Source organism: Vulpes lagopus, chromosome 5 (genome assembly GCF_018345385.1).
Source record: "Vulpes lagopus strain Blue_001 chromosome 5, ASM1834538v1, whole genome shotgun sequence".
In the NCBI taxonomy this organism is placed as follows: domain Eukaryota; kingdom Metazoa; phylum Chordata; class Mammalia; order Carnivora; family Canidae; genus Vulpes; species Vulpes lagopus.
Window position 1 is genome coordinate 28,184,679 of NC_054828.1, and position 27,289 is coordinate 28,211,967.

General features: G+C 41.2%; 1 protein-coding gene across 7 annotated transcripts in view; it reads right to left on the reverse strand.

Moving 5' to 3' along the window:
- The window catches only part of VWA3B (von Willebrand factor A domain containing 3B), a 205,380-nt gene that overhangs the window by 10,897 nt on the left and 167,194 nt on the right, over positions 1–27,289 (reverse strand). For all 7 annotated transcript variants that reach the window (XR_005988108.1, XM_041757342.1, XM_041757338.1 and 4 more), the window contains 4 exons: positions 11,725–11,836; positions 4,426–4,550; positions 3,057–3,194; positions 895–995 (listed from right to left, as the gene is read on the reverse strand). Coding sequence is in view for 6 of the 7 variants with exons in the window: in XM_041757342.1 (XP_041613276.1) it covers positions 895–995; positions 3,057–3,194; positions 4,426–4,550; positions 11,725–11,836 (476 nt within the window). In the remaining variant the exon portion in view is untranslated. The remainder of the gene's footprint in view (positions 1–894; positions 996–3,056; positions 3,195–4,425; positions 4,551–11,724; positions 11,837–27,289) is intronic.

Below are 27,289 nucleotides of genomic sequence, written 5' to 3' on the forward strand. Positions count from 1 at the left end.
CAAGTCCTGCATGGGCTCACCGTGGGGAGCTTGGTTCTCCCTCTGCCTATGTTTCTGCCTCTCTGTGTGTCTTGAATGAATGAATGAATGGAATTAAAAAAAGAAAGAAAAAGAAAAAGAAAAAGAAAAAGAAAAAGAAAAGAAAAGAAAAGAAAAAAGAAAAGAAAAGAAAAGGAGGCCTTCAACCTGGGGACCTGGGTGGCTCAGTCAGTTAAGCATCTGCCTTCGGCCCAGATCCCATTGAGCCCCACGATGGGCTTCCTGCTCAAAAGAGAGCCTGCTTGTCCCTCTTCCTCTGCCTATCACTCCCCCTGCTTGTGCACCCTGTCAAATAAACAAAATCTTAAAAAAAAGGCCTTGAATCCTTACAAATAAAAGGGGAGTAATTCCTTCAAATTCATGACAAGATTGAATGCTTTCTGAAGAGTCAGTAAAATAATGTTGCATTTGAGATTAGAACCAGATGGAAAAATAACTAGCAAGTAAGAGGTGTGATGTTGAAAGAATAATAATGATAGAACTACATTTTAAGGGGCACCTGGGTAGCTCAGTCCTGTATGTCTCTGCCTTCAGCAGCTCAGGATCCCAGGGTCCTGATATTGAGCCCACATCAGGCTCCCTGCTTAAGAGGGGAGAGCCTGCTTCTCCCTCTCCCTCCCCCTCTGCTGCTCCCCACTTTGGGCTGTGCATTCTCTCTCTCTCTCTCTCTCTCTCTCTCTCTCTCTCTCTCTCTGTCAAATAAATAAATAAAACCTTAAAAATAATAGAGAACTACATTTTAAGCAGGAGGTCCTCTACCTCTGCTTTTCTCCCCAAGTATTTAGGGATCATGAATCCCAGCTCTGAAACAGATTAAAGGTGCAAAGATATAAATAAAGTTCAGGGTCTACTCACACTTTTGGATCCTCCTGAATCAGGGGTGATTTTATGTGAGAGCAAGAGAGAGCATACTTGTTCTGGCTGATCTTAATAAGCGCACTCCGAGGGCAAAATTCCTGTAATGATACCAAAAGGGTTCATGAGACTTAAATCAGAATGTCCACAAGTTATGTGGACGTTTAATTTAGCTTGATCTGTTTTAATAGCTGCTAGCCATTATCCTATTCAGGGTGACACTTACAAGGACAGACAAATGGCAGAGCCTGGTTTGGTAATTACATGCAGAATAAAAGTCATCAGTGTCTCCTCTTGCTCATTTCTCCACATCCTGGATCAGGTGCCGAGACCATTCAGGTAAGTTGCACACGCTTGCCCAAGCATGTGCACGCACACACCCACACATCCCTCCACAGAAGCACCTTCCTATCTACCTTCAGGTCAGCCTTGCCCACCTCATTCCTAGACTCAGAAACTAGAACCACCACCCCTTGCCAAATGTGCCACTTCAGCCCCATACATCTCTACAGAACTATCTCCAGTGTCTCATCCTTCACCATGACACTGTTCTAGTCTCCAAGGCCTCGCTGCCTTATGGGTAAATTCCAAGGTCCCCCCTGGGCTATGAGGCTCATTCTCAGGGATCCTAGGACAACTGCTTCATCTCTTCACACCCTGGGGCATGCCGAGGGACATCTCTCTAAATGTCCCTTGATTTGCTTTCTCCTCCCTTGCCTAGGACATATCCTCAGAGTGGTGCCTCATGTCAGAAAAGCTTCTGATCCACTGCCTCTCTCTCTTCCTTGCCTGCTGCTACTCAACCTTCTAGACTGCTGCCTTCTAGACCACTTTCTTTACTGTCATTCTGAAAGCTCCAGGGAAGTCTATTTTATCTTTAAAAAAATTGTTTTTCTGGGTTGATGAGAAGGTGTCCCTTTCTCCTTCTTATTCTGTCAGATTGGAAACTGCTTTTGGGACCACTGGCTGTAATGGTCTTCACTCTTTGCCCTTAATTCTAAAATTCATTTACCACAACCTCTCTTCTGATGGATATATTTCATGCTATAGCCAAGAATTCACTGGATATTTTAATTATGTGTAGTAGGCAGTTGGGCACAGAGATTCGGAGTACACGCCATGGAGCCAGACTGCCTGGGTTCAAATGTCCATTGTCCTGCTTAACTATGTGTGACTTAACCTTTGCTTCCGTTTCTTTATCTTAAAATGGGAATAAAGTACCTGCTCACAGTGTTTTGAGCATTCAATTGTTCATTACCTATAAAGTACCTGATTGGTACCTGTGGCACATAGTAAGTGCTTAATAAAGTTAGCCACTGGTATTCTGCTTCTTACTTTTGTCTTGCTAGTCTATTTTCCAGACATATTAAATGGTCCACCAAGACTTATTTCTATTAAAAATGTCATTCATTTAAGTAATTTAAAAAGCAATTTTGAGAATCTTCTCTTCATCAGAGGCTGTGCTGGGGCTACAAAGATGAAGAGGTCACAGTCCCTGCCTTTAAGGAACTGGGAGGTTAGCGAGGAAGCCAGTGTGGGGAGGGGAAAGCACAGTGTGCAGGGGAACCCCAAGGCCTCAGGAGGAAGTTATAGTTGAGCAGTATCTTTCCAGTAACAGAAGGTTCTGTGGAAAGGAGATGGGAGGGTTGTCCAGGAAGAGGGAAAGACTAGGGCCTTGGAGAAGCCCATTGCATTCAGGAGGCAGTGAGCCTTCCATGGGGCTGGGGCCCTGCTGGGGTCAGGCTGGGCTTTTCCTCAAGCTTGATGAGAAGGATGAGTGTGTGGGGAGTGGTGGGGTACATCAGGTAGACACATGACATCGTCAGATCTAAAAACTGATATGGAGCCTTTCTAAAGCATTTAGGGAAATTCACAGGGAACACAGGGAGGGGAACAGAAGGCCAGAGCGGGTTGAGTAGCAGCAGGCAAGGAAGAGAGAGAGAAAGGTACTAGAAGAACCTGGGGAGGACAGTAAAGAACGAGAGTGAGCCTGCCTAGTTGTAGTGTAGCAAGGTATTACCCAGAAAGAGGGTGGGAGGGTGGCAAGGAGGGTGCCCAGAAGTAGCAAGGTATTGCCCAGAAGGAGGGTGGCAAGGAAGGTGGTTAAAGAAGCCACTTTCTGCCTAGTGAGAAAGCCCTTTCCTCCATGAAAGTCTACTTACTCTCCGGTTGTTACACTTCAAAACTGTGTAGAATTTATCTTCAGCCATATCCTGATTTGGAAGTGCTATGACAATGGCAGGGACATAGAAATCAAATCCGTTGGGTATCACAATTTTGGCAAAGACATAATCTCCAACCTGTAGATGAGAACGTATGTCCTAGCAAATATTTTGCTTATAGATCTTATAGGCAATGTTAATATATGCTTGATTTAAAATGCCCCAAGATAATTAGCAAGTACCGATGTTACCATTCAAATATATATTTTATCTCAGCTAAGAAAGAGTCAACCATTTCAAATTTCTCCAGGCTCACCGGGCCACAGCTGGAATTTTGTGAGCACCAGTTTTAGCAGGACTTCTTCACCTGACAAGGATCCCAGAGTGGGGTGGGGACACCTAGCAAAATGGCAAGGGGTCTGGAAACCATATCCCACAAAGACTGGTTGAAGGAATCTATTTCATATAAAGACCAGGGAGAGATATGAACAGCATCCTCATGTATCTGAAGGGCTGTCACCCAGACAATGGAATGGAGCAGGTTTGCTCCATGTTGTTACAAAGCACACACCTGGAATCCACAGGCAAAAGTTACAAAGAGACAGCCTCTAGCAGAAAGAAAATATTATGAAGGGGCATACAAAGGCTGGTGGACACTTGTGAAATGGATAGGACGAACTGTCAGGGGGCAAGTACACTGATGGATGCTCTGGGTCTGGCCAGAGGAAGTGGCAACAGACAACCAGTGTGGAATCCTGAGTGCTCATTGGGTACTTTTCCTCCTGGCTCTTGCTGTCAAGAAACAGCAGTGGTGGAGCTCTGGGGGGCTTTCTGTCTCCTCTCTAGCCTGGGTGCTGGGATGAAGATGCAGCACTGCTTTTATGACTTTATATGCAGATGAGAACACATTAGCCTGGCTCACCTGTGGAAAGCATGTTCAGGTGTAACCATGTTATGGTATCAAGGTCTGGCAATGTCTATGATGTCAAGGGAAGCTCTACTTCTGCCCTCATTATTTAAATTGCTTTTAATATATTCTTTTATAGTTAAAGTTTCAAGGGTGCTAGCAGTTACAGCAGCTCTCTTCCCTACTGTCTGTAAAATGACAAGGACCACAGATCCTAATGCAAGCAAGTCTATGCAGTCATGAGGTTACTTAACAGAGTATTAAGAGATCAAGGTGAAGCAAAATAGTTGCCAGGCAAGGGGCCATGACAGGGGTCACTGCTTTTTCCTGCCCAAACATAAGCTCCCTGAAGGAGCCTAACCAGATGTTCAGCAAAGGCCTGACAGTGGCCTCGCCATTCTGTTATCCATAACTGTGGGGATGGTGGGAAGGGCACCCAGAAAAGATCACTGTAGCAGGTACCTGGAGCAGTGGGCAGGGCATGGCACCCCCCACAGGCGTGATGAACGACGTAGGCACAACCTTGGTGTCTCCATACCTGAAACCCACCAGTGCATGGGTGGGGCTCACACACTTCTTCACAACCCCTGAAAGGAATCAAATTTAAAATAAAAAATAAAGACAAATAATGCCCATTCCGTTAGGCTTGCACCATCCTGTTGGTTGCCTGTTTAAATCAGTATGCCCCTTTGATCTCTCCATGAGATCTGTACAATGCATACTGGGTGAAGTATGAAGTGCACAGCTCTGGTCTGGAGCACCTGCTGAGCTGAGAAGCCTAAAGAAGATGCAGTAGCTTGTTTGTCCAGCATCACCAGCAGCAATCCTAACAACATCATTCCTAGAAACAAATATCCTCTCCCTGGGTGCTTCTCACCATCTGATTTCCTTATTTACTTATTTTACCCATATTTCCTTCTATACTCCTTACATATAGAAAATCAGTGTTGTTAAAATTGTGAAAGTAAAAGGAAATAGGAACTCCATCATCAACTTTTCATCTAATATTAGATAAATGAAATGCTAAGTAGGCTGAACGCATCCCACGGCTTCCCTAAAAGGCACTACCAAAAAATGAACAATGGAAAAAGACGCAAGAAGTTTCCTTGTCTTTTAGTTGTACTCAAAGGGATGATTAAGAAAAAAAAATACCTCTTTTAAGGTTCACATGTTTTGTCACTTAACCTAGTTGAGATTTATTTTCCTATCATAAAGGGATTATAAATATTAAGGGAAGTTTTGACAGGGATACTTCCCCAAGCAGCAGTAAAGCTGCAGTCAGACTCCTGCTCCAAGAGAGAAATGTGCATGTCTCCACCAGGGCCTGGCAATGCTGCCTCAGCTCGTACGCTTGCCTTGGCAAAATCCCATGGCCTTTTATGTGGCAAAGAAATGGCTGGTGTTTTTCATCTTGAGTTCATGTCTCTTGTTTTAAATGGCCAAAGAAATGACAGCCTTTTACTTTTTTTTTTTTAACATGCACAAATACACACACATGAAAACCAGTTCCATTGGTGTGTGTTTTCTCATTGGATCAAAATGTTCAATTTGAATTTTGAAATATTCTTTATACATTATTCACATGTTTGCTGCCATAAACTGAATTTATCCTTTTAGTTAGAAAAACAAATACTACTTTTTAGAAAGAATTCCTACTAGGAAAGCAATGAAGACCCACTCCTAATTGAGGAGAATGCTCACAAACCTCACCCTGCCAAGCCCCACACCCCCTCCTGGGGTTCACGGCAAAGGGTCTGGGCTGGCACAATGGCCACACTGACCAGTGTGATATTCCTCAAATTCCTAGCCTTTTAGATTCAGGAGAGTCTAGTCACAAACCTGCTATGTGGGGTTTCAGCTGTTTGCCTAAATGGAGTCGCTGTGATAGAGACTGGAGGCCACAAAGTCTAACCATTTATTATGTGACTTTCACAGAAAGTCTGCCAATCCCTGCTCTACCTGATTAGATCTAGACTTTTTGGTATGTTGCAACAACCTTTTTAGCTCCTTCCATTGTTTTCTTCTTTGTACAATCTCTGCAGAAGGGGGACCTTGTTTACCTGCAGAAGTTAGTGCAGTGTCTCCCAGCCTAATGTTAGAACCAGCCTCACCGTGTGGACAGCCTGGCTGGCTGTGCTCTGGGAGCTGTAGGACTAAGAGCTGGCCTGTTGAGTTATGGCTCAGCCTCTGCATTTGCTCCTTCTCCGACTAATTAAGGAGCTGCTATCATTTCTAAGTCCTGATTCAATATCGGTATCTAATTTTGTTCGTGTGCTGCAGCTTCTCTTTGTCCTCATCCCAGAGAGGTGAGACTATGTCTCCTCACTCTGAAATGTCTCTGGGAACCATTTCAGGGGTCTGGGGTTCCTCCTAGTGGAGGCTTGGTGATTGCAGACACCTTCCTTGGGTACAGGTTGGGCTCCCAACCTCAGCCAGAGGGCTCTCCTGTACTCAGGCTGGAGAAGAGGGAATGTGCCCCTGTGGAGACCCTCAGCAAAAATGTGGTCCATTCTCAGTGGTCAGAAGACTGCAGAAATATTCCAAGTAGGTAGGTCAGTTCATTCAGTGAGCGATGTGGGAACAGTTCTTAATCTTTACTCCAAACAGGAATTTCTCAGGCTGGAGACTGGATCTTTTACTTCTGATTGTAAGAGCTTTCTGATATGCACAGCCCAACTTCAATTTCATCTCCCAAAAAGGCTTTAGCTTTGCTTCACCAAAAGCAGTATCTCCACCTGCCCCATTCCACTGAAAGTCATTCTTGTGTATCTACTCATCATATTTTCTCCTTCCTTCAGCCTCAGAGGTTTCCTTTCTTCCCCTGGGCTAATTTTTGCCTCTTTGAATTGCTGTTAGGGTTTTTAAACTGCTGTCAAAGTTTTTTAATTGCAAGCAGCAACTGTGACCCCCAAGAGAGGACAGGAGTTGTTTCTATCTTTTAAGAGAAGCGCTTACATGAGAGAAAAAACTCTTTTTTTTTTTTTTTGAAAAAACTCTTTATGCAATTCACATTTCCAATTTAGAAAATATTGTACATTACCATATTTAATCTACACAACAATCTTATGGAGGTTCTAATTGTTTTAATCTCATTTGGAAAGATAAAGAGACTGAGGCTCAGAGAACTGTAGGGATTCTAGCCACACGGCTAGTAGAGGAAAAAGGTAGACTTCAAATAAATAAAAATTTGGGATTTTCTGACCCTAACACATTACACCCCAGAAGGTATTCAGCGCCGTCTCCCCGCCTCTGCCACCTGCCTTTTTCTTCCATAGTAACTTGTTTCTCTGGCATAGTGCAGAAATTTTGCAACTCAGACTTTTCATCATCTTGAATTTCCTGAGGTAAATGCTTCTTTTCACTGAAGAACAGGAAGGAGGACCTGATTTTTGCAAATGACTTAAAATAAGGTTCTGAAATTTACCTTCCTCCCTGCCTTTCAGCATCCTGATGAGCCAGACTATTGGCTTGTCACTTCCATTCTGAACAATGCTATCATTCCTTAACTAGATAGATATTTCACACGGACCCTGGAAGAGAGTCAGCCATACAGAAATCCCTGCCCTGATTGCCAAGGACGGCAGCAACAACCAGGCTGGCTCTGCTCCAGTGTGGACCTGGCCTGAAGCAACAGACACTCTGATCCAGTTATTCCAAAGCCAACCTACCACTGAGGTACATTTCAAAGCCAGATATCTTTCATTAGAAATGTTTAGCAGTGTTCGAACAACAGTTATCAGAAAAAGGAGTTATCGATGATTATCATGTTATACTCCACAAATCTCTATTGACCTTTATTGCAAGGGAGAAAATAATAACGCACGGTGATCAGTGAGCTCAAGGAGTGCCACTAATGAGGCCAATGAACATCATGTGCCTCTGGAAGGGATGCCCTGAGAGGGACACGACATCATGCCATCACTTAGGTAGCAAACTGTCCAGGAATGCACACTCTGACTCTAAGGTAAACTGAAGAACATTCTATAGAGTAATTGATCTTATTCTTAAATAACATCAGTATTATGAAAAATGACAGGAAAGTCTAGAGAATAACTCTAAAGAACACAAGGGGATATGTTAACTCAATGTTGACATAATTCCGGACTAGGCTTATTCTAGAGACAAAAAATATAAAGCCATTATTGAGACAATTAACAAAATTGAAATATACAGAAAAAAAGTAGCATAATGTTAAATTTCCTGAATCTTATAACTTTACTATGATTATGTTAATAGCCTTGTTTTTTAAAAGACTATAATACTCTTTTAAAAAAGATTTTATTTATTTATTCATGAGAGGCACAGAGAGAGGGGCAAACACATAGGCAGAGGGAGAAGCAAGCTCCCTGCGGGGAGCCTGATGTAGAACTTGATCCCAGGACCTCAAGATCATGAGCCTAAGGCAGACGCTCAACCACTGAGCCACCCAGGTGCCCCAATACCCTAGTTCTTGAGAAACACAGACTGACACATTAAGGAGTAAAGAGGCAGGATGATGTTACCTGATCTTAAATAGTTCAGAAAAAATTATGTGTATGTGTGGAGATGAGTAGAGAGAAAGAGAATAAAATAATAAATGTGGTAAAATCAACATGACAAAAGCTAAAAATTGGCAAATCTGGATAAAGAGTATATAAAAGCTCTATTATTCTTTTTTAAAAAATTTTATTTATTTATTCATGATAGACACAGAGAGAGAGAGGCAGAGACACAGGCAGAGGGAGAAGCAGGCTCCATGCAGGGAGCCCGATGTGGGACTCGATCCCGGGACTCCAAGACCATGTCCCGGGCCAAAGGCAGGCGCCAAACTGCTGAGCCACCCAGGGATCCCCAAGTTCTCTATTATTCTTAAAACTTTTCTGTAAGTTTGAATTTATTTTTTATAAAAAAATAACTCTATGGGTTGGGTTGAAATTCCCAATGAAAGATTTACTGACTTTAGAGGGGAGAAGGAACAAAAATCAAGCACCATCTAGGAACACAGCCATGATCATTTGATTTGTCTGAGTCAGTATTGACTAACCAGCCACTAATCCAACTTACTAATTATATGACTAAATTCAAATGTGTATTTCCTCCACACAGACTTATCTGAGCTTAATCACAGCCACAAATTAACAATTCTCGAATAGCCAGATCCCATGCAACTGTTAGGGGTGTGCACTCTCTGGCTCTAATTGCATATTTAGATTATCTTTTTATTCATGAGAGGTACACAGAGAGAGGCAGAGACATAGGCAGAGGGAGAAGCAGGTACCCTGTGGGGAACCTGATGTGGGACTTAATCCCAGGACCCCTGGGAACACGCCCTGAGCCAAATGCAGATGCTCAACCACTGAGCCACCCAGGTGTCCCTCTAATTGCATATTTAAAGAAAAAAACAGAACAGGGCAATAATCATTGCTGTCGTAATCTCAGGAATTGCACGTGACCATGTGGCATTACCTGCTTCCTCTACTTCCTCAGACTGTTAGTAGCAGGTCTTTAGCATTTCTTATCACACAAGAATGGTAAGGAGGAAAAGTTTGAGCTGTTCTACTTTTCTCCAGGACCCTGGCCTGCAAACTAATCCCAAACCCTAATGCAGCCATTTGGAAGCCAGTCCTTTCCTGTACTTCTGTTCAATTGCCAAATTAGCTTCCCACCTCTCTCCAGGGTTCAGAAAATCAAGCAGGGGTGGCCCCCCATAATCGCCACCCAGCAAATCTGAGTCCTAGAGAAAGGGAAAGTTTGGGGACCCTGCTCTTGCAAAAATGTGTTTTGTGCCTTGGCCTATGAGCTCATCTCAAATGCTCTGATCCGTATTTAATTACTCTCATCCAGCCAGCTCCAATGCATATCTAGTGAATTTCAAAGAAAATGTCCTAGTTGTCAGTTCTCTACATATGCCTGCTGGAAACCAAAACTCCTGCGAAGTATTTTTTCACTTAAAAAGAAGATTTAATGAAATTTAATCAATAAAGAATGCTGCTTTTAACTGATGATTGACAGATAGTGCCTATGCAAGACCGGCTATGTTTCTGCCGTTTCATTTTTCTGCTCCATGGATCTTCCTCAGGGCTCTCCCTAAGCTCTCTTTTCCCCACAGGCCTGTCCCATGATATCAATGACACTTATGTGCTGTCTCAAAAATCTCTTATCTCCAGACAGATTTCCTCTTGAGACTCTAGATCATTAACTTTAACTGCTTTTCTGACAACTTCAGCAATTGGAAGCAATTCAGAAGGAAACCTGTCTGAAGACAGATTTTTGAGATATCAACACGTAAGTAGTGCACCTACAATTCATCATGTCACAGACACATCATTATCTTCCCGTGCATACCAACATGTCCTGTTGATACCACTATCTATCATATGGCCCAAACCAGGGACCTGAGGGACATTCCAACCCACTCCTTATCCACTCTTCACACAATGAGAGATAGCTTCTGTGAGCTTCAAGTGTGATGATGTTCTTCCCTGCTTTCCATGTGGCTCCCCAGTGAAGTCCAAACTTCTTAACATGAACTTTTATGAATGGCCCTGTACTTCCCTCTCTGAAGACCTTTATTATTTTCTTCCCTTTCTTTGCTTTCTGGGTTCTAGTCGTAATCTGTTTTATTTCTCTAGATATAAAATGTTTTTTTCCATCTCTAGCTACATATCACTTTTACTGTCCACAAGGCTCTCATTTGAACTTCACCTGGCTGATTCCTTCAGGATCACATGTCCCAGAAACTCTTGGGAAAAGCTCTCAGGTCTAGCCACACTGGACCTTTCCACCAACATGCCATATGCACCCCAGCCTCAGGACTCTGTACTATTGTTCCCTCTACTTAGGACTCTTCCCCCAGGGGCATCTGGGTGGCTCAGTAGGTTAAGCATCTGACTCTTGACTTCAGCTCAGGTCATGATCTCAGGGTCCTAGGGTAGAGCCTCACATCCAGAGGATTGTTCAGCATGGAGTCTGTTTGAGGATTCTCTCTCTCCCTCTCGCTGTGTCCCAAGCCTGCTCGTGCTCCCTCACTCTCAAATAAATAAATCTTAAAAAAAAAAAAAAAGACTCTTTTCCCCCAGATAATCTTATTCACACATTGCCTTCCTTCTCCAGAAGTTCTTCATTGACCACCATATTTAAAATTGCACCCTTCGGGATGCCTGGGTAGCTCAGGATGTGATCCCAGAGTTCTGGGATCATGTCTCGCGTCGGGCGCCCCACAGAGAGCCTGCTTCTCCCTCTGCCTATGTGTCTGCCTCTCTTTCTGTGTCTCCCATGAATAAATAAATAAAATCTTTAAGAAATAAGTAAATAAATAAATAAATAAATAAATAAATAAATAAATAAAATTGCAGCCTTTACCTTGACATTCTCAATTCCCTTTGTAGCTTGATTTTTCTTTATAGCATTGTATCTGACACATTATATATTTGTTTGCTTGCTTGTCTGTCTCTCTCACTAGAATGTAAGCTCCGTGAAGACAAGAATTTTCATTTGTTTGCTCACTACACCAAACCATCACTTTAGGCATACTACATACATAGAACTAGATGTATAGTACAATTTTTTAATTAAACAAATGAAAGATTAAAATATATACATTTTCTGACTTTTTTCCCCCACAAATATAGGTAGAAACCCCATCATCATTTCATTTTAGAAGTGGAATATCTTAGTACAGCCCATGAAATGTCAGTGTTCTGGGGAAAACACAGTTTGAGAACTTTGGGTCCCTGATAATCATATTATTTAATAAAGAAATATTACAAAAGAAAATATTACCTGGAAAATAAAAGCCATTTTCATCACATCTTGCAATAACTTTCTGACCTTTGAGAGGATCCAATTTTTTTGGTTTCGTTTTCTTTGTTGGATTTCCTTGAACTTTTTGTTGCTAAAAAAATATAAAACATTAATTAATAATTGATTTAAAGAGATCAACACAGACCATAAAAATCACAGATACAAGGTAGCTTGGGATTCTCTATTGAGAACTGCACTATCAAAATATACAGAAGTATAACCACTCTGGAATACTTTATATGTTACTGGGAATAGGCTTTTAAAACAGATATATAAAACTGAGTGGCTCTGTCAGTTAAGCATCTGACTTTGGGTCAGGTCATGATCTTAGGGTCCTGAGATTGAGCCCTGTGTTGAGCCTCATGTGGGGCTCCCCATTTAGCAGGGAGTCTGCCTGTCCCTCTGCCCCTACCCCCTGTGCATGCTCTCTATCAAATAAATAAATATTTTTTTAAAAACCATGGGTTTATGAACTGATATATGAGAACCAATGCCCATAAAAAGTGAGACATATTTGCAATCTAAACTTACTCAAATTTTGTTAAAACACAAAAAAGTGAACCTTTTCCAGAGAATTTAAATAGGATCCGGGGTCTTTATACATAATATTCAATATATCCAGCAAACAATCCAAAATACAACATACTTTTAAAAAGCAAGCAAATATGACCAATTCTAAAGTTAAAAGGTGATTAGTAGGGACATCTGGGTTGCTCAGTGTTTGAGCATCTGCCTTTGGCTCAGGTCATAATCCTGGAGTCCTGGGATCAAGTCCCACATCAGGCTCCCTGTAGGGAGCCTGCTTCTCTCTCCATCTATGTCTCTGCCTCTCTCTCTGTGTCTCTCATGAATAAATAAATAAAATCTTAAAAAAGAAAAAAGAGTTTGAAAATATTTTTTAAAAAGGTGATCAGTAGATCATAACACTGAGATCAGATAAAGACTTTAAATCAGCAATTATAACCATGGTCATGTGGTTGAATACTTTTGAGATGAATGGTAAGGTAGTTGTTTTCAGCAGAGAAATATAAACTATAAAAAAAAAAGAAAGTCTTAGAAGTAAGAAACACAATGTCTGGAAGGGCTCAATAGCAGGACTGATATGACAGAAGAAAAAAGCCTGAAAACAAATCAACAGAAATGATCCACTCTGAAAAATACAGAGGAAAAAGATGTTTAAAAATGAGCAAGGTCCTTCCTGTTCAAATAATCTGTCCAAAGCCCAGCTCAGTTATAATCTCTCCAGAAGATTTTACCCACAGGCAATTTCAGTAAAAGCAAATGAAAGGACCACTCTCTAATTTCCAAACAGTACCGTATGAGTCAAGGCTTGAAGTGAATGTCATGCTGTGTTCACTACATGAAGAAATCGGTAGCATTATTTTGATTTGTAGAGTCTAACTCTAAAATCCTATTTTCTTTTTTTTATAATAATAAATTTATTTTTTATTGGTGTTCAATTTGCCAACATACAGAATAACACCCAGTGCTCATCCCATCAAGTGCCCCCCTCAGTGCCCGTCACCCATCCACTCTCATCCCCCGCCCTCCTCCCCTTCCACCACCCCCAGCTCATTTCCCAGAGTTAGGAATCTTTATGTTCTGTCTCCCTTTCTGATATTTCCTACCCATTTCTTCTCCCTTCCCTTCTATTCCCTTTCACTATTATTTATATTCCCCAAATGAATGAGAACATATAATGTTTGTCCTTCTTCGATTGACTCATTTCACTCAGCATAATACCATCCAGTTCCACCCACGTTGAAGCAAATGGTGGGTATGTATACAACGGAATATTACTCAGCCATTAGAAATGACAAATACCCACTATTTTTTTTTACTATTTTCTTTTTTTTTAATTTTTTAAAAAAATACTTATTTATTTATATTTATTTATTTATTTATTTATTTATTTATTTATTTATTTATGATACACAGAGAGAGAGAGAGAGAGAGACAGAGACAGAGACACAGGAGGAGGGAGAAGCAGGCTCCATGCAGGGAGCCCGACGCAGGACCTGATCCCGGGACTCCAGGACCATGCCCTGGGCCAAAGGCTGGCACTAAACCGCCGAGCCACCCAGAGATCCCCTAAAATCCTATTTTCTATGCTTGTTAAGCTGAGCATTAATAGAAAGACCCAATTCCTGCCACCCTCCACTCCCCCTAAAACTCCAAAGCCTCCATTACATCATCTAGAACAGTCAATATTTTTAATTCCCAATAAATGTGAGGACCATTGCTGGAGGATTGGAGAAAGGCACTCCAGAAAACACAGAGGAGAAGGAAAGGCCAAGTATTATCCCAATACCAAACCAGACAAAGATACAAGAAAAGGGAAGTATAGACCTATATCCCTCATGAATATAGATGCAGAAATCTATTTGCAAGTAACTCCAGCGACATACAAGAAGGATTGTACACAACAACCAAGTATCCCAAGAATGCAAAGCTGATTTAACATCCACAAATCAAAGTGATACACTACATTACTAGAATAAAGGACAAAAGCTGTATTATTTTAATGTATGGAGAAAGAGCATTTGACAAAATCCAACACCTTTTCATGAAAAGACTTTCAATAAGGTGGGAATAGGAGGGAACTTTCTCACCTTGGTGAAAAGCATCTATGAAAAGCCGACAGTAAACATGATCCTTAATGGTGAAAGAATGAATGATTTTCCATTAAGACCAGAAAGGAGGCAAAGAACTCAGCCACTCCTATACGTTGTATTTGAGGTTCCAGCCAGTGCAATCAGGCAAGAAAAAAATAAAGGCATCCAGATTGGAAAGAATAAATAAACTGTCTTTATCTAGGAATGATATGATCTTCTATGTAGAAAACTCTAAGGAATCCACCCGAATCCACCCAAAAACTACTAGAATTAATTAACAAGTTCAGTAGGATGTCATGATATGAGACAAATATGCAAAAAAAAAATCAATTGTATTTCTATGTACCAGCTATGAACAATCTGAAAATAAAGAAAATAATTCCATTTATAACAGCATCAAAAAGAGTAGAATACTTAGGATTAAATTTAAGTGAAAGACCTATACACTGAAAACTATGAAACATTGCTAAGAGACTGTCTTTTTTCCAGTGGATAGTCTTTCCTGCTTTGTCAAATATTAGTTGACCATAAAGTTGAGGGTCAACTTCTGGATTCTCTATTCTGTTCCATTGATCTGTGTCTGTTTTTGTGCCAGTACCACACTGTCTTGAGGACCACAGCTTTGTAGTACAACCTGAAATCTGGAATCATGATGCCCTCAGCTCTGGTTTTCTTTTTTAATACTCCCCTGGGTATTTGGGTCTTTTCTGATTCCACACAAATCTTAAGATGATTTGTTCCAACTCTCTGAAGAAAGTCCATGGTGTTTTGCTAGGGATTGCATTAAATGTGTAAATTGCCCTGGGTAACATTGACATTTTCACAATATTAATTCTTCCAATCCATTCCAGCAATTGCACTGCTGGGGATTTACCCCAAAGACACAGATGCAGTGAAACGCCAGAACACCTGCACCCCAATGTTTATAGCAGCAATGTCCACAATAGCCAAACTGTGGAAGAAGCCTTGGTGTCCATCGAAAGATGAATGGATAAAGAATATTTGGTCTATGTATACAATGGAATATTACTCAGCCATTAGAAATGACAAATACCCACCATTTGCTTCAATGTGGATGGAACTGGAGGGTATTAGGCTGAGTGAAATAAGCCAATCGGATAAGGACAAACATTATATGGTCTCATTCATTTGGGGAATATAAAAATAAGTGAAAGGGAATAAAGGGAAAGGAGAGAAAATGAGTAAAAATATCAGTGACGGTGACAAAACATGAGAGACACCTAACTCTGGGAAACAAACAATGAGTAGTGGAAAGGGAGGTGGGTGGGGGGGTTGGGGTGACTGGGTGATGGGCACTGAGGGGGGCACTTGGCAGGATGCACTCAGTGTTATGCTATATGTTGGCAAATTGAACTTCAATAAAAAAAATTGCTAAGAGAAACTAAAGGTCTAATGAGTGACATATCATGTTAATGGATTGGAAACCTTGATATTGTTAATAGTCGTTTTTCCCAAACAGACCTATAGATCCAATATAATTCATATCAAGATCTCAGTAAGTTTTTTGTAGAAATTGAGATACTAAAATTATAAGTGCCAAAAAGGGGGCACCTGGATGGTTCTGTTGATTAAGTGTCTGCCTTTGGCCCAGGTCATGATCCCAGGGTCCTGGGATCAAGCCACACATTGGGCTCCTTGCTCAGTGGGGAGCCTGCTTCTTCCTCTCTCTCTGCCTGACTTTCCCTCCACCTGCTGCTCCCTCCACTTATGCATGGTCTCTGTCAAATAAATAAAATCTTTTAAAAAATAAATAAAAGTGCCAAAACAATGTGGAAAAATAACATATATTTATAGGATTTATATTTCTTGATTTCAAAACTTGTTATCAAGAAAGTGCAGTACTGACATGAGGATAGTCTTATCGTCACTGGAATAGTAGTCAGAGTCCAGAAACAAATCTCTACATTTATGGTCAATTGATTTTCAATACTTTTGGGAAATTTTTTGTAATTTCTTTTAAAATTAAACATGAACTTACTATATGCCCCAGAAATACCATTATTAGATATCTAGTCAAGAAAAATGAAAACTTATACCACACAGAGACTTGTATGTATTCATATCAGTATTATTCACAATAATGAAAAAGTAGAAATAATCCAAATGTCCATTAACTGGGGAAAAAGGATAAACAAAATGTCATATATCCATACAATGAAATATTATTCAACCACTTATATGAAGAATGCATAGAAAAGGCAAATTTATAGAAATAGAAATTAATTGTTATCTGGGATTGGGCGTGCAGAGATGACTGCAAATGGGCATGAGGGATCTTTCTGGGATGATGGAAATATTCTGAAACTGGATTTGGTGGGTGTTGACAGCTTTGTCAGTTTTACTGAAATTTACCTACCTGAAGTAGGTAAATTTTACAATATGAAAATCAAATTTCCATAAATCTGTGTTTTTTTAAAAAGGTAAAAATAGACAATCATTTACTTCTGGTTTGTTCTATGAGCTGTTCATGGTGTTCTGCATACAGTGGGCTGAATGAATGAATGAGCACACAACCTTCTGAACTTACCTCTTAAAAGATAAACCAAAAAGGTCTATTTTCTTCAGATCACTACATTGTGAAATGGGGGATTTTTCCTTAGATTTGTTTCATTAAAAAGAAATTTCCTGACCATTAACTTACTAATACTTGGTTTTCTCAATGAAATGAGTCCTCCATCCTAATCAGAGTGCCCCCATGACATCACTCTCTAGCTTCTTCTTTTCACAGATCATCAAATGTCCCTCTCCTCCATGATATAAAGTGCTTCTACATGCTTTTTGATGTCACTTTTTTGTAATAGTATAGCTATATTTCAAATAAAGCCTTCAATGCATATTTTATGTGTCCATATACTGGTCTTCAGTTAAGGAAGACTCTAATTTATGAAAACAATTGACTATAAACATTTAAATAACTTCAGAAACTCTTAACACAATTTGCTCTTGGGTCACTATTCATGTTCAGTACAATTTGGGCTCTGGAAATAAGTAGGCTCATTTCCCTGGTGCCCTGATGTTACCGATTTTGTTGCAGCCATCTAACATTTGGATCTGTTTAGAGATGCTTTTTAGGTTCATCAAAAGAAGTGGGAGTATGGTTTATCTGGGGAGATGAAAACATAGAGCCAGGGCCTCAGAAGTAATGAAATAATGAACCAAAGGAGTTAAGGGCTCTTGAAGGAACTGTGGGATATTAACAAGACTTCACACCTGTGCAGGTTGTGGCCTATGCAGCCATGGATACAAATGTAAGCTGAATACCACTCTTCTATTTATGATGCTCCATTTTCACCTGATTTTGCTGGAATTCCTCCATCCTCATGGAATGTCTATTTTTACTGATGCAGTTATTATGTCAAAGAGAATGCCCCAACATCACTGGGGCATATAGTGAATATTACCTATTTGTTTCTGGGCTTTTACTCAGATGAGAAACCTAAGTAATCCTTCCCACGGGAGCTTCAGAATGACCTACTGCAGTCGGAGATGGCCTTAAAGGGCAGAAGCTGGACCAAGAGACAGGAGAAATAGGACCAACTGCTGGCTAGTTGGCTGTGTGACTTTGCAATCTTTTAACATTTTTTGGGCTTTAATTTCTGCATAAGTAAAGAGATGGTACAAACTAAATGACTTCTAATATATCCTAATTCATATTTCTGTCCAGAAGAATCTAGGCCTTACTAGACCTTTTTCTGCACTACTGGAGAAACTGTGAGACCATGTATATACAAAGACTAGAACACTAGCATGATATCTTTTTTTGCAGTTTTTTAAACCTAAGGGCAATGCAATAACCAGAACCGTGAACATGAGTAGCACGATATTCCATCATAATACTCCAAAGAGATGCCCATACTAGTTTCCTATAATCATTTCCTCAGTGGAAATCTCCAGGTAAAATATTCTCATTACTGATGGAAGTTAGAATCTTGGGAATCTGAAACATGCCAAGTTAAACAGCTGTTGTTTAAAAACATCACCTCTACATACAGTTTAACTTATAAACCCACCTTGCTTCATATCACACTGTCCACATCACAGACCACGCAACCATGGAGGTTACCAGACAGCCTCTCCACCTCCAGATGGATAACATCCTGATTTCCAAAAAGATGTCCATGTTGATCCCAGAAAGGCAACTTCCCCCCTTCAGATTTCATCAACATAAGAGACAAACCACTTACTAGAATCTATGCCTAGATATATTTAAAAGTTCTAAATGAGTATAATCACATCATGTAACTAGCCTCCTTTATCTCTAGATTCCAAATATTGATTTTGGAATACTGATAAAAATGCTTTCTATATTTTCATAGGTACAAACCTGTGAAGTCAATGGCCTGAAATCATCAGAGAGCTTTTTTTTTCTCTCTATAGTTGTCACTCACTTCCCAATTCAACTAATATAGAATCATCATTTACTCTGTGAAGACCTTCCCTGGATGGGTAACAAAATTAACAGTAGCAACACAGAGTGCTATCATGTTCGTTTTTCACACCTTGAAAACCGCCACCTGAGAAAATGCCTGGCTGAAAAATATCAACTACTTCAAATTACTCATATACCTATGGGTTCACCTGAAAGGACCATTATAGAACTAAAGAGCTTTGTACACGCAACACATTTACTCTGCTTTTGAGTCCAACTGTTACTACTACTGGCAATAATTCATTTCTGGTTGTTTCTACAACATGTAGCTTTATGGAAGGAACTATTCACTGTACCCTCAATGATTCATTCATATCCTTACAAAATCAATTCAGCTACACCACAGGTTAAGTAGAATAGCCATGGGAAAGCAAACTTATATAGCCAACTTTAGTACAATGGTTCATTCCACAGAAACATGACATTGGTTTGCCAAGATGGAAAGACAGCAATAAGGGCAGCTAGACACACCATCATCTCTTCAGCCACGATGTTGAAAGCACCTTTCCAGAAAGATGATGTGCCACAATTTTTGAATCTTGCCAAAGATTTTAGAGACACTGTACAGCCATGTCTTTTCCTGGCATGCTTCATCTATGCACACATAAAATACAAACATGTCATTGAGTTTTTTGGGTTTTTATTCCTTTCTTAAAAAATTAGTTTCAGAGACAGAATTTAGTGATTCATCAGTTGCATATAACATCCAGTTCTCATTACATCAAGTGCTCTCTTTAATGCCTAGTTACCTAATTCCCCCTCCCATTCCCCCTCCAGCAACCCTCAGTATATTTCCTAGACTTCACCATTTCTTATGGTTTGCCTCCCTCTCAATTTTCCTCTTATTTGTCTTTCCCTTCCACTATGTTCATATGTTTTGTTTCTTAAATTCCACATATGACTGAAATCACATGATATTTGTCCTTATTGACTGACTTATTTCACAAAGAAATCTACAGAAGACAAGTCAGAAGGGGGTAGAGAGTGAAAACAAAAATGCTACCAACAAATAAGGCAACATATATCTAGGCTTAGGTGCATGAGAACAGTTGCATGCTAGTCTCAGTGTGGAAGTCAGATGGGCAATGATGCTGGTCACTGGATAATTTGATTTTGCCTTGTTTCCAAAATTTAGAGAATCCAATTCATTTCTTTGTCAGATTCAATTACCAGGTGATGTAGAGCAGGATCAAAAATGGAGCCACCCTCCTTTCATTTATTATTTAATTTCGAGGTCATGCTCTCAGGTTTGCATTAGTGGGACAGTGAAGTTACTAAATGTTTGATGCTTTAAAATTTTCCACTTGACAATGTGCTTCCACATTAGGTATAGAGAGCATTTCTACAACTTAACTAGAATTAGTCTTTGGTTCCAAATCTTGTTTTGAAACCACTACTAGATTTTTTTTGCCCCAAATCAAGGAACTGCTGACACCCAGCAGCTCCAGCATGCTTCTCTCTCCACGTTTTCTCTTTAAGACCAATTAAAGTCTGTGACTGCTGTAATCAAAATAATACTCATTATTATGAGTATCATCAAAGGTTTTGACCTTTCCTCTCTCTAGGATACCTAAATATAAGACCAGAACATTTGCAAACCGTCTCTGTAAATAATTCAACTCCCTTTAAAATCTTGGTGAAAAGGACAAGGCCAGCCTGGGCATTTGCTGACCTTCACTATCTCTGTTCTCATTCAGATTTAGAAGAGTTTCCTTGACCCTGGGATTATCTGGGATCTGCAACCCCTTTCAAAACAGGTTCTGGAAAGAGAATGAGGAGGCCTTATAGGAAAATGTGCATCACGAGTGGCCAACTCCTGCCCAGCCCCTCTTGGTCATGGAGTGATCACCCAAGTAAATGAGTCTGAGAGCTTCATGTGCTTCCCTTCCCAGGACATTTGCATTTTAACAGGAGGCAAACCATCATGCCAAAGGAGTGAAGCTCTGCCTTGGCTCTGCCCTTCTGAAAAGGAAGTTAAGTCTTCTTGTAAGACCTCTCAGGAGCACAGCAGGTCAGCACTGGGCCCACAGGGACACTAAGGATACTGCATATGAATCCACAGCTTAAGGGGAACGCTGTGGCCAGGCAGACATGCAGAGAGGATTATCACCCCCTGGAAGGAGTCTTGGACACCTAGCCTTGCTTTAAAATCCAAACAGGGGGTTGGGGAGTGCTTTCCTGGAGTTGTTTTCCTCTGTCTTCCTTGGGGAATAGTTTAACTTTAGAAAACACAACACAAGAAACACACATTTCCAGAAATTAGATGCAATTTTCACTTTCTTCTCCTGAGGCCTGCTTCCTGAGCAGATCACGGATTGCCTGGCTTTAGCACTCCCTCTAGTTTGTGGTTCTTTGCTGTGCGTGGCTCCTTAGGAAGCACAGGAAACCAATCACAGGATGGAGCTCTGAACCACAAAACCATCTTCTGCTCCCTAATACCACGCAGTGCTGGGCTATGGAGCTAACCACTCTGAAAGTAAAATCTCCAACAAACCTTGATCAATTGCAACTCAAAAGGCTTTTGTGGGAAAAAAAAAAGAATTTTCTTTTCTTCTTCTCCTCCTCCTTCTCCTCCCTCTCCCCCTACTTCTTCTTTCTTTGGTAGTGGCAAGGAACCTAATATATATGCGTTAGACGCTGCATAAAATTATTTCCCTAGTGAAGAGCAAACCTTTAACATCATCTCAAGGAATATTTCTTCATTGATCTTTCTGAGAAAAATCAAAGACAAAAATGTGAAATGTTTTAAATATTTAAATCTGAAAATCACCACAGCCTTGTCATCTGTAATTCGGATGCTACTGATTCAATTATCCATATGTTGCTGCTCCAGAGAGAAACAAAAGACATATACTGGAATTACTTTTGTATCCCTGCCTGAAGTGTGGACCATAACCAGCTATCTTCTATATACAAGTACATATCTCACACAAGGCTATAATATAAAAATAAATGCTGGGCCTTTAAGAAAACTTCTCAAGACATCTTTGTGGCTGGCTGCTCTGGTCCACCCACCTGCTCCTAAATCCATTTGGCCCTGCCCTGCCCCATGCCCCAGGAAGCTGACCTTCATGGATTATCTGATTTATTTCCCTTGCTGGCTGGCTTCTGGACATGGTGAGCCAATGGCAGCAGGTGGTCAGAGGGCAGTAGGAGGAAGAAAGACTGGGGTGTTGGTTCCATGCTCCTTCTCTGACCTTTGTCTCTCTAGAATGACCTCCTACTCCTGCTAGTGAACTTAGCTCTCAGAGGGCTCCAGGAGCACCATTTCCTTCTACCCTTTCAAGTCTAGGGGTGATGACAACTTCCTGCTATTGCTATGACTGGGGGCCCCAAATCCCATTGGCTGCCTTAGACCTATATCCACCTTTATGAGGAGCCCACTTCATTAATGTTTCTTCACTTGAACTGACTGAATGGGATTCTGTTTCCTGCCTGGACCCTACTGATAAGCTCTCCACACTCTGTTCTCCTCCAGATGGGGAAGTCAATAACCATCCCTAAACCTTGAGGGTAGAGAAAAAACCTAGTGGCAGGACTATGTTGAGGTCTGCTCAGCTAAAACCTCCAGCAAAGAGGGTTGTCTTTAGCTTTAGAAGAATGAAGAGACAATCTAGCTGTTATTTTCGTCACCTCGGGGATTCCCTAGAGCTGACACCCTTCTTCCCATGCCTGAACATCAGGATCCTAGACATAAAACTTTTGAGATAATATTTAAATTTTGTGTGAGTTTTTTTCCCCCTTCTTTCAATTTCCTCCAGTGATTGGTACTCTAGGGTAAGATTCTAAGACTCCAGCTAACTGGCACAGTCACGAGGCTGGTGGCACTCTCCCTTTAGCACTCTGTCCTGTCTAATCAGTGCGCCTTGTTGTCTCTGAGACTTCAGCTCCACCTGGCTACACCTCCCACCATCACCCCTCAAGAGCCTATTTGAGGTCTCCAGGTGTTAACTCACCTCCAAGGTGCTCGTCTGAATGTGCATGTGTCATTCCTTCTGTGATGGCAACATCACAGATGCACAACCCAGACTTGTTAATTCTCTGCCCTCCCACCAGGTGATCTTATGTGTTGCTAAGAACAATTCACAGTCACCAGAGAGTCAGCCTTCCTAACAGACTCGGGGATCAGGAGAACAGACTCAAGTTTTCCCAGTAAATGAGGAAGGCTGCCTAGTTGTAAAGGGTAATGGTGGGAGGTCTCCCTTCTCCCTTTAAAGGACAAGGCCAGCCTGGAGCATTTGCTGACCTTAAAGAGGAAATATTAAGAATTGTAAAATGCAAGAATGACAATGGGTCCAACCATTATTTAGGAGCAAAGATAACAGTTCTACTCATTCTGACTCCATTTTATACAACTCAAAATTTAAATCTCTCTCTAAATCTTGCCAACCAACTTTCTCTTATACAAAGTCACTGTTTTCCTGACGATGTTTTCCAGCCCCAAAGGTCTCTCTCCTTCTCTCATTCTTCTAGTCCCACCTCACCTAGCCTCACTTGTATCCTCACCAGCACTCCCCTGGATTAGTTTTACATGGAGTGGAGCACTCAATGCACCATCCCTAAAGACCATGGATTCCAGACTCCTTGCTGGTCACAACTTGGAAAAATAAACATGTGTGGCCACCTGTGTAGATCCATTCCCAAGGACTCTTTTAGGGTTGTTTACAGATGCTTCACAGGATTTTCTGCCTCCAAATTTTCCAAGGAAGTCAGGGTTATAAGTGTGAAGAGCCTGCTGGGTCTTTCTGGGCCTGAGTTCTATGGGATTTGCTCTGGAGAATAAACCTTATTTAGTAAGGATATGTTGTAGGATAGAATGGCTGGGCTGCCTATACCAGATTCCTGGGGAAAACTATGGAAGGTTAATTATAATTCAGATGCCCAGAGGTGATTTCCACCTTAGTACAATTCTGACTGGCAAATGATGGTGAAATTTGCAATCATGACAATAAGAAGGGTGTGAATGGAGGGAGTTTTCAAGGGGAATTTAAAATTTCAGACTTCAGAATTTTCCTTTCATTACGTGGTCAGTGAACCAAGCACCTGTCTCTAGGGACACCACAAAACTAGTGAGTTATGGAAATAGGGTAAGCAATTCTTCAGTCATGCACAACTGTGACCATGGTGGGCAGAGCAGGTGGGATGATAGTTCTCCCCTCAGGTTTGATCCTGGGGACAACATAGGACTGTCAGTCAAAGCCTGAGTGGAAAAAGCAAGGTACAGGTGACCCTAACATCATCATATGCAGCCACTTCTCACCACATCTGATCCTCACCAACAGAAAAATCACAAAGCTGTCCCAAACTCAGGAACCAGTGGAACGACTACATATCAGAGAACCAAAGACATCCAGACTGCATGACATGCCCTGGTGTGGATTAAGTAGAGCAAAGTGACCACTGGCCACTTCCTTCTCTGTGTGAGCATTTCCAATTGGATCCCCATTCCTAACAAACTTTGATCACCTTTTGTCACATGTTATCAGTAAATTCCAGAGGACCTTAATAAATAACTGACGGTTTCTTGCTCTCCAATTTACAATCATTCATCAGAATCTTTGGCCTTTGCTAAAAGAATTTATAATCAGACTATATTTATATATGAATAAAAAATATAAATATAAAAATGACTTTCATCTGTGATGAATTTTCACCCTAGGTCATACAAGCCCTTGCAATCTTGAGCTTTGGTCCCAACCAATATTTTTTCACAACAGGAGAGCAAGACCTGTTAGTGGGTCATAAAGTCAAGCCAGTGGGGTATGACAGATATAGAATTAAAATATCTCATAATGATAACACATGGTGAGAAGTATCATTTTAAGAAAATAATATGCAAGATATCTCACTGCTAAGGGCTATGTTAAGAGTGGAAAGGACTCTGAAGATAAGATGCCAAGTACGAAAGCCATCCCCCCATCTCAATTCATTACCTGTGGATAACTGTGCTGGGCATATGGACGCTTCCCAGAACAGACTTTGGGAGCTTTGCGCACCCTATGTGCTGACAGGGCAGTGAAGGGGAAACCTTAACCCCTGACCAAGAAGGGGGCAGCAGTGGGACCCATCAATACCATTATACACACTAAATGTCTTGTCTCACTCTGGCTCATCCTCAAGTTCCTCAAGCTCATGTTTTCAAGTTCATGGCAATAGTTCCTCATCTATTTCTCCTTCCCTCCTCTCTGAAGATCTTGAAACAAAAGCTTCACTTCTTATACCCGCTTTCTTCAGTTCTACCCACTCCTTCACCCACTGCAAACTGGCTTCTGCTCTCAGAATTCTATGAAATTATTCTAAGATCACTAATGATCTTCTTGCCAAATCAAATGGCTTGGAGACATCCTTCTGTATGACTTTTCAAAACTCCTCCATAAAAACTTGAACAATGGATGTAGCAGTAGTGGGTCATACATGTTGAGTGCATTTACTGTTGAGCTCTTGGGGCTGCATGCTGCCCTAAGCATACTATGTGCATTATCTAGCAACCACCTTAAGGTAGGTGCTTTTTCTATTTTAAAGATGAGGAAACTAGCTTAGGGGCCTAAGTAAGGCCACAGAGCTAGAAACTTGCAGCGCTGAAACTGCACCCAGGCCTGTGACTCCAAATCCAGGGTTTTCTTCGTCTCTGCTTGGGCTGTCACATCATGCACTCTACCCTGAACCCTCCGGCTCCTCAAGCTTTCTTGTCTCCATCCTTTCCACTGTCTATTTTTCTCTCACTACCTCAGATGACCTTCAAACTATCTCAATTCAGACTTCTCTTCTAAGCTCCAAACATGTGGCCTTTCTCACCTGGATACCCCAGGGACACCTAAGAATCAAGAGGACTCAAAGTGAATTACCTTTCCCAGAAAATATGTTCTTCCTCTTATTCATTCTTTCTTTCTTTTTTTTTTTTTTTTTTATGATAGTCACAGAGAGAGAGAGAGAGAGGCAGAGACACAGGCGGAGGGAGAAGCAGGCTCCATGCACCGGGAGCCTGATGTGGGATTCGATCCCGGGTCTCCAGGATCGCGCCCTGGGCCAAAGGCAGGCGCCAAACCGCTGCGCCACCCAGGGATCCCTTATTCATTCTTTCATTCAGTCATTTGAATACTTATGCGTGTCTACAAGGTACCAAACACTTTCTAGGCACTGGGAATGCCTAGAATACAATGGACCAAGGCCACCTTCATTCTAGTAGAGAAGATAGATCATAAACAAACAAGTACATAATGTCAAGTGAATTGTGCTGTGAAAACAACAAAAATGTGGCCAGGGGTTAGAGAATGACAAGGTGATTAGATTGGGCTGGCCAGGGAACACTGTCTCTGAGGAGCAGAGGTAAGGAGTTAACAGTGCTTGTTTCTCCCATGTCCAAGACAGGAAGTTTTTGGGCATCCTCAGCTTTGCTTGTGGTTCAGCCCGCACATTCACTTTCTACAAGCTCATATCTCTTTTCTCTATTTCCTCCTCACTGTTCTGGCTTGGCTCAAGGACTCAACACTGCTCAACAGAGTTTTGCACCCAGTCTGGGTCTTTCCCTCCTACACTGGGCCTCATCCTGCTGTCAAAATACAAATCTGTTAATGTCTTCCACTTGCTGAAAGCTCTTCCCTGGGTTTCCATTTCCTAAGAGAATTCCACATCCCTTGTATTCTGGCCATCTTCCCTTACCTATCTTATGTTCTGCTATATCCCTGATGAACATGCCATGCTCATCCCACCTCCCTGCGTTTGCATAGGCCATTTCTTTCACTCAGAACATTTTGCACACCCAAACCCTTAAATCCTATACATCATTCCAGATCAAACTTAACTATCCCCTCTGTGGAGCCTCCTCCAACTACCCAGTTCACTTTTCCCCACCTTCCAATTGGTCTATGTGTATGCCTCTGTTTTCACATTTATAATCCTCTGCTATAAGGATCTGGGTTTCATTTATTCAATAAATGGTTGTCAAGTGTCCACCATGTGCCAGGTGCCATTCTCAGTTGGCTACAAAAAATGCCAAACAAGGGATGCCTGGGTGGCTCAGCAGTTGAGTGTCTGCCTTCAGCTCAGGGTGTGATCCTGGAGTCCTGGGGTCAAGTCCCACATTGTGCTCCCTGCAAGGAGCCTGCTTCTCCCTCTGCCTATGTCTTTGCCTTTCTCTCTCTGTGTCTCTCATGAATAAATAAATAAAATCTTAAAAAAAAAAAAGGCCAAACAAGGTCTCAGCTCTCATGGATGTTACATTCAGTTCCAATACATCTTCACCAAGCTGGACCCATGTCTTCAATGTAGTTAATAAACCCCATATTGTGTCCAATGTATATTATCACCTTGGGGGGCCCCCAAGTAGAGAGAAAAGATTGAGACAGGCTCTTCACTGCCTGAGGTCACCTATGCCAAGCATAGAATCTGACCTGTGATAAGAAATGAACAAGTATTTTTGGATAAAGAAATGATATAAAGTATTTTTATTCCCACTTTGTGGTTAAGATAATAAAAAAAT